Source organism: Aquarana catesbeiana, unplaced genomic scaffold (assembly GCF_042186555.1).
Source record: "Aquarana catesbeiana isolate 2022-GZ unplaced genomic scaffold, ASM4218655v1 unanchor229, whole genome shotgun sequence".
NCBI classification, from domain to species: domain Eukaryota; kingdom Metazoa; phylum Chordata; class Amphibia; order Anura; family Ranidae; genus Aquarana; species Aquarana catesbeiana.
Window position 1 is genome coordinate 1,749,245 of NW_027362656.1, and position 11,184 is coordinate 1,760,428.

General features: G+C 41.8%; 1 protein-coding gene across 1 annotated transcript in view; it reads right to left on the bottom strand.

Moving 5' to 3' along the window:
- The window catches only part of LOC141121775 (uncharacterized), a 161,772-nt gene extending 151,001 nt beyond the window's left edge, over nt 1-10,771 (bottom strand). The window contains exon 1 of the mRNA XM_073611494.1: nt 10,649-10,771. Within this exon, the coding sequence (XP_073467595.1) occupies nt 10,649-10,756 (108 nt within the window). The 5' untranslated portion in view covers nt 10,757-10,771. The remainder of the gene's footprint in view (nt 1-10,648) is intronic.
- Nucleotides 10,772-11,184: the final 413 nt, after the last annotated feature.

An 11,184-nucleotide genomic window follows, 5' to 3' on the forward strand; every position in this document is an offset into this window, starting at 1 on the left:
AATAGGTGGGTGTTTATTTTTTTTTCTCTTCCTCTCCTCCTTTCTTCTCTGCTCCTTTTTCCCCGTATTTATAGGGGAAAAAGGGGGGGGTTACCCCGCATAGTGTATATGAGTAAGAGGGATGATAGGGAAGGTCTCTATAGAGGGGACAAATAGCCGGATGCAGTTATAAATAAAGGGGAATATATTATGATGCCCGGGGGGAGGGATATATATTAATGCGTGGGAGGATGGGTATGGGTCACCCAGTAGGCCAGGTCCGATATAAGGGACTTGATATCCTGCGGTGTAGCAGGAAGGTGGAGAGGTCTAGGGGGGGGAGACACCCCCTCTCAGAGTTCTTTATCATTTAGTACATATTCCCTAAAGTGGAATATTGGGGTGGAGGAGAGTGGGTGGGAGGGGGGGGGATGGGGAGGGAGGGATGGTGTGGGGGGGTTTACTTCCCTTTTTGGAATTCTTCCCTTTTTTTTTTTCACCCCCCCGGGGACACCTGCTGGGAGCAAAGAGACACTCTAGCTACTGGATGATTATGTTGGGCAATAGTATTATCGGATATGGCAGCCCCAATAAAGGTGATATCATATAACGTAAGAGGTTTATGTTCACCACAAAAAAGGGGTCGTCTTTGGCAGGAACTACGCCACCTTAGGGGTGACGTGGTTTTCTTGCAGGAGACGCACTTCGTGAAGGATTCCATTCCAAACATGCCCGTGCATGTGTTTAACCAGTGGTTTCATGCACCATCCCCGACTGCGAGAGCAAGGGGGGTAACCATATCCTTTAGAAAGACATGTCCATTGGTTGTAATAGCCTCACAAATAGACCCAGAGGGTCGATTCATGTTTGTAAAGGGAAGACTACACGGCTTCTGCTATACATTTGCCTCAATACATGCGCCAAACACCGGAACGGTCAACTTCCTTGTAAAGACTCTGAAGCTGTTGGAGGAATTCAGGGAGGGCCCTTTGATGCTGGGGGGAGATTTTAACCTTACCCTAGATTCAAAGATAGATACGTCAACGGGCAAAACTCACATATCTTTTAAAGCGTTAAAGCATCTAAAACAGCTCCTACGTTCCTTTCACTTGGTGGATGGATGGCGTGTAACATTATGGGAAAAGGGATTATAGTTATTATTCCAAAATACACGATACTTATTCTCGCCTAGATATTTTTTTGGTGGACCAGTTCTATCTTGAAAGGACCCGTTCTTTCACTATAGAGCCAATAACGATTTCAGACCATGCTCCGATTACCGTGACTTTCCTTCCAATTTCTGCAGGCCACCTAGAACGAACTTGGCAGTTGAATGAATCCTTACTGGATGATAATAAAGTGGTGGAGGCTTTATCTTGTAAGATTAAAACATATTTTGAAACAAATATGCCTGGAGAAGTTTCAGAGCAGGCTGTTTGGGAAGCCCACAAATCAGTGATTAGGGGGGAAACTGATAGCACACGAGTCATGGATTAAAAAGGAGAAAGAAAAAGAATAGTAGATTTATTGAAAGAGATTAATGAATTAGAAATCAAACATAAAAGACACTTGGACCCAGCAGATTCCCAAAAATTGGAGGACCTGAGACATAACTTAGCACAATGCCTAGACCGCAAAGCTAAAAACAAGCATAGATACTACGCGCATCGGTTTTATGAGCAGGGCAATAAATGTGGTCGGCTACTTGCTAGACAGCTTAAAAACCAGCAAGAATCCAGGCATGTTCATAGAATAATAGTCCAAAATAAAAAGATAGTGGAATCTCAAGCCATTGCGGCAGAATTTCACAAATTTTATAAGGCTTTATATAATATCCATACTGTTTCGCCGAATGCGACGGGAGAACAGCGTAAATTAGAAATTTGAGAAAATATAGAAAATTCAGCGCTGCCCTCGCTGCTGCCCTTGGTAATCGAGGAATTAGATAGACCAATTTCTATTAATGAATTAAACAAAGTAATATCGAGTCTGCCAAAAGGTAAAAGCCCAGGACCAGATGGGCTCACCAATTCATATTATAAGAAATTTATTACCAGATTAGGAGGCCCGTTATGTAGCTACTTTAATTCAACAAATGCCTCCAATCCATTACCTCCAGAGGCCTTGTTGGCATACATAACGATACTTCCTAAACCAGGGAAAGATACTCAACAGGGCGTGAACTACAGACCCATCTCCTTGTTAAACTCAGACACTAAGGTTTTAGCAAAAATTTTGGCTCTTCGGTTACAGGATCATATAGTGAAACTAGTTCACTCTGATCAGATGGGATTTATGAAGGGCCGTGAGGCCAGAGATAATACCATTCGGGCATTACACACCCTTCATTGGATGCAACACAGCCCTGACAAGGCCCCAAGAGTGATATTGTCAATGGATGCCGAAAAGGCGTTTGACAGGGTGAACTGGGGATTCATGATGGAGGTGCTAAGGGGGATGGGTCTGGGGGAACGCATTATATGCGACACAGAGAGCGAGAGTCAAAGTAAATGGCACACTGTCGGATTATTTCCAAATACGTAATGGCACAAGACAAGGGTGTCCATTATCCCCGCTGTTGTTCGCTATGATATTAGAACCATTTCTTTGCAAAGTGAGGGGAAACATTGAAATTCAGGGGGTACGGGTCAGATCAGTTGAATATAAAGTCTCGGCATATGCCGACGACTTATTATTCTATCTTTCATCACCACAGACATCACTACCGGCTTTGATGGCAGAGGTCTCTAAGTTCGGAGACTTATCTAACTTCAAAATAAATTTTTGAAAAATCTGTACTGTTACCTAGTCATGTCTCCTTAGGGATGAAAACAATTTTGCAAAATTCTTATCCCTTTACTTGGAACAAAAACTCTTTGGCATATTTGTTAATACATATCACAGCAGATCCTAAACTACTGTATGATTTAAACTATGGTTCCTTAATGAAGGGGGTAATGGGGGTCCTGCAGAAATGGAGGGGCCGGTTATTAACGTGGTTTGGAAGGGTCAGCGCCATAAAGATGAGTGTACTACCCAAAATAATTTATCTTTTAAACACAGTGCCAATTACACTCCCACAAACCTTACGTAAGGCCTTCATAGCATTTGTATGGAGTGATAAACATCCCAGATTGGCGTATGATGTTTTGCATAGAGGCAAATTGGAAGGAGGAATGGGACTACCAGATGTAGCTTTATATTATAGAGCAATGTCTTTAGTGCGGATCCTGAACTGGTGCCACGACTCCGCAAAGAAAATATGGGTCTCCATAGAGCAGATAATGGCAGGCAGGAAGCTGGCCAGAATCCCGTGGATTCCGAGTACAGACAGGGGTCTCTCAAAATGGACGTCACCATTAACAAAGAGCACACTCTTAATTTGGGATAAATTAAATCAGGAGACTATGCTCCTCGGATATCCCCTCTGACCCCATTGGAGGGGTACCCATGGTTTCCTCCAGGGGAGGTGGTGGGATTTTTTGGAGCCTGGGGAAGGGATGGGGATACGACATGTGGACAATTTGCCCCTCATGGAACATTAACCCCCCTGCGAGATTTGACATCAAAAATGGGGAGGATACCTATGGAGGAGTGGAGATACCATCAATTGGGGTGCTTTTTCAAGGGTCTGAAACCCGGGATGAGACCAGTGAGTTCTCTTACTGCTTTTGAATCCATGTGTGTAAATATATCCACTGAAAGACACTTGATGTCACAGATGTATAGACTGATTCTCGCGACACAAAATCGAACAGTTCCATACTTTATTAGAGAATGGGAAGGAGAACTAGGTCATAATCTTACCACAGTACAAATTAAGAAACTATTTAATTTGACGCACTCTACGTCTATAAGCTCTCAGATTCAAGAAATGTCATACATTTTTGACTAGGTGGTATTGGACCCCAGTTAAGATAGCAAAGAGGTTCCTGACGGCAGACGCCAGATGTTGGAGAGGGTGCGGACAGAAAGGCACCTTTCTCCACCTATGGTGGTCTTGCCCTAAGATTAAGGTGTTCTGGGAAGCAATCGCTTCTTGGGTTGAAAGGTTATCCCCCGGACCAATAGAGGTGACGCCCTGGAACTTTTTGTTTCATGGAACTTCAATGTCTGTTAGAGCTTATAAGAATAGTGTTATTCCACACTTACTAAATGCTGCCAAATCATTAATACCTAGGCTATGGAAACAAACTAGAAGTCCAACCTTGGCGGACTGGAAGAAAGAGGTTAACTTAATAAGGGAGGCCGAAAGATGGGTGCATGCAGCAAAAGACAAGAAAGATAAAAACATTGAAACATGGGCAGGATGTGTGCGCTGCTTGAAAGAGATTTGATAGAACAACATTGTAAAGAGCAGTGTGGTCTCTGGGTTCGATCGGGGGTGTCCCGGGGGGGGGGGTATAATTATTTTTTTTCCTCTTCTTCCTTATTAGTTTTTTTTCACCTTTCACCTGGGGTTGAGTACGGGGAAGGGATAAGAGGTGGAAAAATGGGAAGGGATAGAACACTTAGGGAGGAAGGGGGGCACAGAAGAGAAGGGATAGCTTGAACAGATATAGTAAAGGGAAGAGGGCATATTTACTCACTGATTATGAAGGATGTATGGCTCATAGAAGCCTCATATAGTTCTCTCTATTTTTTTTTTTTTGGGGGGGGATATTAAGGTTGACGCTTAAGAGTGATTTGAATTGGCTTAGTAGACTCCTAAACAGGCTGAGGGTTTTTGTTTTCTTCATTTTTTTTTTTTTTTTCTCTATCACAAGGACGGAATGACTTTTCAATTTTGTGGATTTGGAAGGGAAGTGTGGAGCACAATGGAAACACTATATTTAGAGGAAGAGATGAGACAACTGTGGGAGGGAGCACTACTGGTGTAGGGGTGGGAGAAATAAGGAAGGGGGAAGGTGTTTAAATTTTATTGGGTTTTTTTTTTTTTTGTGCTTGAAAGGGGGAAGAATTGTTAAGATAAATGTGTCTATTTGGATAAACTTGAATATTGTAGATTCAAAGTATGAAGTAATGTATATAATGGAAAATAAATAAAAAATTTGATAATAAAAAAAGAACAGTTGGCTCCCACATCTCTAATGGCATGGCAGAACCGAATGGCCTTCGATATGGTCCTAGTTGAAAGAGGAGGGGTATGTAAAATGTTTGGTAGCATGTGTTGCACCTTTATCTCTAACAATACAGCTCCTGGAGGGACCGCGACCAGAGCTTTGGAAGGACTGACTGCTCTATCGAATGAATTAGCGGAAAACTCAGGTATTAATGATCCATTCACAAACTGGCTTGAAGGATGGTTCGGTAAGTGGACTGGACTTATCACATCATGTTTGATCTCAATTGCTGTGGCTTTGGCCGTTTTGGTCACTTGCGGATGTTGCTGCATTCCCTGTATTCGAGGACTTTCACAAAAACTGATTGAATCCGCAGTCTCAAGAACGATGTATCAAGCCCTTCCTACCTCTGAGGGGATCTATGTGGACATTGAAGCTCAACTTAGTGACATACAGTCTGAAAGTGTATAACACAGGGACTATCAACGAAATGTGTTGAGATAAAATAGTCACACAAGAGGAGGGAATGTTAGAAAAGTTTTAAATGTTTATTGTGTGACTATTAGAAAAACTATTAGAAAATAATAACCCTGAGACTGATTTTTAAGATGACTTCTGAGCACATTGTTGTATTAACTTGCTGTATCGTTTGCTTTAAGTAACTCCATAGTAAGTTGTAGGATGATTAGGCTTAACCATATATGGTAGAACAAGAATGTACAGGAAACACTAATTAGCCAAATAAAGTACCATTTTGTACCAGGCACGCTATCTGTGTTTCCTCAGCCAATAGAAGCGTTATCTCTATATTATTGTAGGTATTAGGAGGGGGATGTACATCCCTCTGTGTGATTCTTAGTGCATCTTTTGGCTTGTAAGCGTCATCCTTTTGTGTGACACATCTGAAATAAATTGTCTGCTTTTCAATACATCTGGAGTTTGACTGATCACAGGAGAAGAATAAACCTAACAATATATTATTCCTCTAGCTACGTAGATACATGTCTATTTTTGTCTTCTCATGACATTCTATACCAAGATACCTTATATGTCATTCTCATACACCAGAAACTTCCAGCAATACTCAGCTTTAGATGAAGAATCATATCAAATCAATTGATCAAGGTCATTCACACATACTATATTTATTATGACTAATCATAAAATCAAATATGTTTTGTAAGTATGCCATGAATATAATATAACACCTATAAGTGCCGAATAATGAATTTGAAATAGTATTATAACAGCCAGATACTCTAATCTCAGGATTTCTACAACATTCCAACACCAACACTATGGGCTTGTCATTCACCGCAGTATCTGATGACAATAAGCTTGTGTTTTTAGATCTAGAATTGTTCCATCATGACAACAGTATTTATGCTCAGAATTTCACAAAACCCACCTCCGCCAACTCCTATTTGCACTATAGGAGTCATCACCATCCACGTTGGGTGAACAACATCCCGAAGAGCCAGTTCTGCGGTCTTAAGCATAACTGTACTCGTACAGAGGACTACAATACCCATGGTCAGATACTCAAGACCGAATTTTAAAGAAAAAGGCTACCCTGATGATATTGTTGAAGAATCTTTTCAACACTATCTTCATACAGACGTAAAATGTGACAGAAAGGCTAAAACAGAGGACAGTACACAACCAGTGCGTGTCAGAGAACTCACCTTGCTGTTCATGGTATTGGCCGCCTTGGGGCGCTCCTGTGAGCAAGCTGGCCTATTTAGGTTTGTCAGGAACTCTGTTCAGTGCTGCCTGATCATCAGCTTCCTGTGCCATAGTTCCTGTTTCCTGTCTTGTCTTCCTGTTTACCTGATCTCCTGACGACCCGAATTGCCCTTGGATTCTCCTGTTTGCTGCCTGTACCTGACCTTGGCCTGTTTGACTCCGTTTCTGCCTGCTCCTATTGTACCTTGCTGCCAGTCTGTTGCCGAACCCTGCTTGTGTCCCGATCTGCCTGTCTTGCTCCTGCTCAGCACCTGTTACCAGTGTTACGGACTACTGACCTGTTGTCTGAAGATCATCTCTCATCCTGTACCTGGATCTCTTCAGCAGGCTCTCATACCACTCCGCAATCTCGTGCCTCCTGTCTGCTCTACCAGGGGCCGTGAGTCGGATAAGTAAGGGAGTCTACCCTCTGCCCAAGCGGACTCATCAGTCTGGTAAGTAAAAGTCTGACAGTGCGGTTTGTCACACAGTTCCATACTCAATTTGGGAAGATGGAAAGGATCCTCTCTAAACATTGGTCCATATTGAGCGAGGATCCCCATCTAAAACCCACACTAACCGATCGACCTCTAGTAACTTATAGAAGAGCAAAAAACATCAAAACCCAAATAGCTCCGAGTAAAATAAAACCATCACGACCGATCGCTAGTGCTTCCCTGACATTCTTCAACATCAAGGGAACATATCGGTGCAAAAAAACCCCTATGTCTGACGTGTAAACACGTGACACATAGATAAAAAGATTTCACATGTAAAGGAAAGCAGTACACCATACCGGATTTCTTTACATGCTCATCTGAGTACATTGTATACTGCTCGACGTGCCCATGTGGCCTACTCTATGTAGGCTGCACCATCCGTACTCTCCGCAAAAGGTTTGGTGAACACCGTAACTTTGTTGAGAAGGGTGTGGATAAATATAGTGTTCCGAGGCACTTTAAAGAGTTTCACAAGCCGTCATCTTTAGGGCTTCACTTTTGGGTCATAGAGGCCAAATCCAACCATTTTCCCAAAGCAGAACGCTATAAACGGCTATGTGAGAGGGAAAATGAATGGATTTATACTTTGAATAGTCTATCGCCCGGGGGCCTTAATGAGGGCATTGAAATTATTATTCTACTATGACCATGTCTGTCCTCGTTGGTCCATGTTGTGTGTGTGTGTGTGTGTGTGTGTGTGTGTGTGTGTGTGTGTGTGTGTGTGTGTGTGTGTGTGTATGCACTTATGTACGTCATGTGTGTGTGTGTATATATATATATATATATATATATATATATATATATATATATATATATATATATATATATATATATATATATATATATATATATATATATATATATATATATATATATATATATAATTCCCTACATTTAGCATACTCTATATATGTGTATATATGTATACCTCTATCCCCCCATTAAACAACAACAAATAGAAAATAAAAATAATATATAGTATTGATAATCAATAACTACCAATTTCCATATAGTATAATTGATCTCTCATGGGCGTCCCGTTTTAATAATTTGATGATTTTTTTGATTCTCTGATTTTTGAGCATACAATATATATCCAATATTTATTTATTATAGTAATCCGAATATGACAATTCTAATACATATACATATTTTAAAACATTTTTTTATAGATAAATAATTATAGATCTAAAGACTAATTGGTCGCCTTTTGTAAGTATTTAGTCTATTAGTTTAAGCTTATTAATTTATACATTTTTCAAAGTAAATTTTTAAATAATAATTTTGTAAACCTATTAATTTGACCTTTAAGTTTATTGGTAATTTTAGTCATATTCACGTGAAATTGTTTAAGAGTGTCAAAATAATATATTCAGCTGGTGGAATTGTAATTTTCCTCAATGTTTACATGTTCCCATGGTTACCCGTTTAGCCAGTCACTTAGTACTTAGTCTATGTGTATATATTTAAAAAACCCTCTTCAAAGATGGCCCCCCGCAGAGCCTGAGAAAGGAGCACACATGCTGCGAACGCGCGCACCTCCCCGCTGACCCTGTACCCGGAAGTGACGACACCCTGCTGTGTTCCTGTGCATCGCCGATCCCTGTCCCAGCTTTCCGGGAGCGCTGGGCTCCACCAGTGTAACTGGATAAAGGACAGACACACGGACATTCCAGCCAGAGACACTAGGCAGTTCCCGGGATGGCGCGGATGACACCGATATCTATGCTGTTTTATATATCTGGTTTGTGAGTGTTCCCATTATGATTCTAATTCATTAAATGTCCTAACTTCTACACTTAGAAGGCGCTGCTTTGTTCCTGTTTTTGACAGTAATCAGCAGTGACAGGTCCTCTTTATGGAGAGATCGGGGGTCTATAAAACCCCAAAATCCCTCCTCTGAACTTGAAAGTATTCAAAACACCAGGATCGGCATTTTGAATACTTTCTATTTTTTAAAACTGGCGCCTTTAGGATGCCAGTAATCCGGAAGTGATATCATGACATCGCTTTCGGGTTACTAGATCCGAGACCCGAACAGTGCCGACTCTGGCTTTGTTCGGGCCTCCAGCCAGCTGGTGGGACAGGAGACCCGGGTGGAATGGGAGGGTCTCCTCCCGCTGCTTGTAACAACAGCCGAGCAGCTGCTTAGCAGCATCGGTCGTTATCACAAGAGAGCTGACCGTCCATGCTAAAGAACGGTACTGGGTTACCTGTAGCTTCATGCATCACTCCGGGACAATCCCTTGAAGAAATATCGCTAATATCGGTAAGTATGTCAGCGATACTGATTCTTCAAAAAAAAAAAAAAAAACTGAATATCGGCCGCACTGATAATCGATCGACCCCTAATGTGGATGTGAGAGGGGTAATAGGAGGGTTGCTGTACATTTAAGAAATAAACTATTGTCCCCCATGGGAAGACATTTAGACTGGACTGTGTAGTATTTGTTACATCTTGGAGGACCAGGGACCCTCTTGGCCTGCCGAATCAGATATTCCTCTTTACTCTGTTGAGTTTGTTTTCTTCCTGAACTGGTTTTCAGCCGAAACAGAACTCCTCTAAGAACAAGATCTCACCAACGAGTGAAGGAATGTCCTTCTTCATCTTACTTGATGTTCCAGAAAACAAATCACATGACCACTGAGACAATAAGATGGTTAAGGTTGTCGGTTCTGGAAGGTCTGAAAAATATGTGGGGTGGGAGGACCATCACAGACCCCCTTATGTCCCTCAGAGACCCCCGAGGTCTCCAGCCCCCTATTCCCTCAAAGCCATCCAGCCTGACTACCCCCTCAAGGATCCCAGAGCCCTTCGGCTACATTACCCCTTCAGAGGCCCCTAAAGTCTTTCAGCTTTACCAAACCCTCACAGCCCCTCAGTTCCTCTACTTCCCTCAGAACCCCTCAGTATTTTCCTCCCTCTGACACCAATGATGGAACATATTCTTCATGGCAGGCTGGGGAATGTTTTCTTCCTCCTGACCAGCACTGTAAGGGTCTCTATGCTCCATACTCCTGACCCCTGCACTCCATCATTGTATTGGCTGCATATTGTAATGATTATCCATTGGCTGCCTGTGTAGTGTAATAATTGCCCTTTGTAGGTCATGTATGGTCAGGATGGCCATCTTCTTGTCTATTTATTGTCTGTTCTGTTTGTTTAGAGGACCATATTACTAGAATTTATCTCCAAAACAATGTTCCAGCCCTGATTGTGAGTAAATGTTCTGCCCCTGAAGGGGTTATTCTACATTTCCACACTATATATGTGTGTATCATCATCTGCTGGAGATAAAAGACATCACAGTGACTATGGAGGAAGAGGACGGACATGACGGGGGGGTTACTGGGTGTAAATAGAAAATAAGATCTTATTACCTCCTCTACTGCCTCTTCCAGCAACGTCTCCTCTCTACTTCTTCCCGACTCACCTCTCACCCGGAACTTCCTAACTGTACCTGACATCACTTCCTGTCTGTCTTCCATAGAGATTTCCTATCTGGGTAAAAGTGAGATCACCACCTTGTGGATCTCAGAGGAACTGCAGCCTGAGAAACATCTGATAGTGTGAACAAGGCCTTGTGCTATGTGTGTATGTACCTTACACCGATCAGCCATAACATTCTGACCACTGACAGGTGAAATGAATAACATTGATTATCTCATTAGAATGGTATCTGGAAGCGGGTGGGATATATTACACACCTCCCAACTTTCTGAGATGAGAACGAGGGACACATATTAGCAAATGTATGTAGGTGTAGAGCACACTGCCCCGCCACACCCCCTTAAACGCAAGTTATAAAAAAAATTATTAGTTAAACCCACAAGTGCTTTTTTTTTTACCACTATAATTCCTTTATATTGGCTTTTGAAATTTACAAATACAGCAATTTAGAAATTGAATGAAAGGT